Source organism: Penaeus monodon, chromosome 28 (assembly GCF_015228065.2).
Source record: "Penaeus monodon isolate SGIC_2016 chromosome 28, NSTDA_Pmon_1, whole genome shotgun sequence".
Classification (NCBI taxonomy): Eukaryota; Metazoa; Arthropoda; class Malacostraca; order Decapoda; family Penaeidae; genus Penaeus; species Penaeus monodon.
Window position 1 is genome coordinate 25,782,583 of NC_051413.1, and position 223 is coordinate 25,782,805.

The 223-nt window shown below is 36.3% G+C and overlaps 1 protein-coding gene across 1 annotated transcript in view; it reads right to left on the reverse strand.

Annotated features, from left to right (window-relative positions):
• Nucleotides 1-223, reverse strand: part of LOC119591433 (apolipophorins-like) — an 8,202-nt gene continuing 7,979 nt past the window's right edge. Inside the window, exon 12 of the mRNA XM_037940174.1 lies at nt 1-83. Coding sequence (XP_037796102.1) covers nt 6-83 — 78 coding nt within the window. The 3' untranslated portion in view covers nt 1-5. The remainder of the gene's footprint in view (nt 84-223) is intronic.

Genomic DNA, 223 nt, shown 5'->3' on the forward strand with positions numbered 1-223 from the left:
TCCTTTCATGCCAACGGAGATTCATCAGTATGGAATTCTGCCCTGAAGTCTTTAATGATCTTTTCCATTACTGGGTTGATTTCCTGAAAGTTGAAATTGTTAATTAGTTGTTGTTGATTGATTAAAGATCGGCTGGTGTAAGTTGTAGGTGAATGGAGATTGCGTCATTCTTGGTTGAATGCTTCATGAGGAGTTCTGTCAAAATAGTTGCTAATTTAAATGT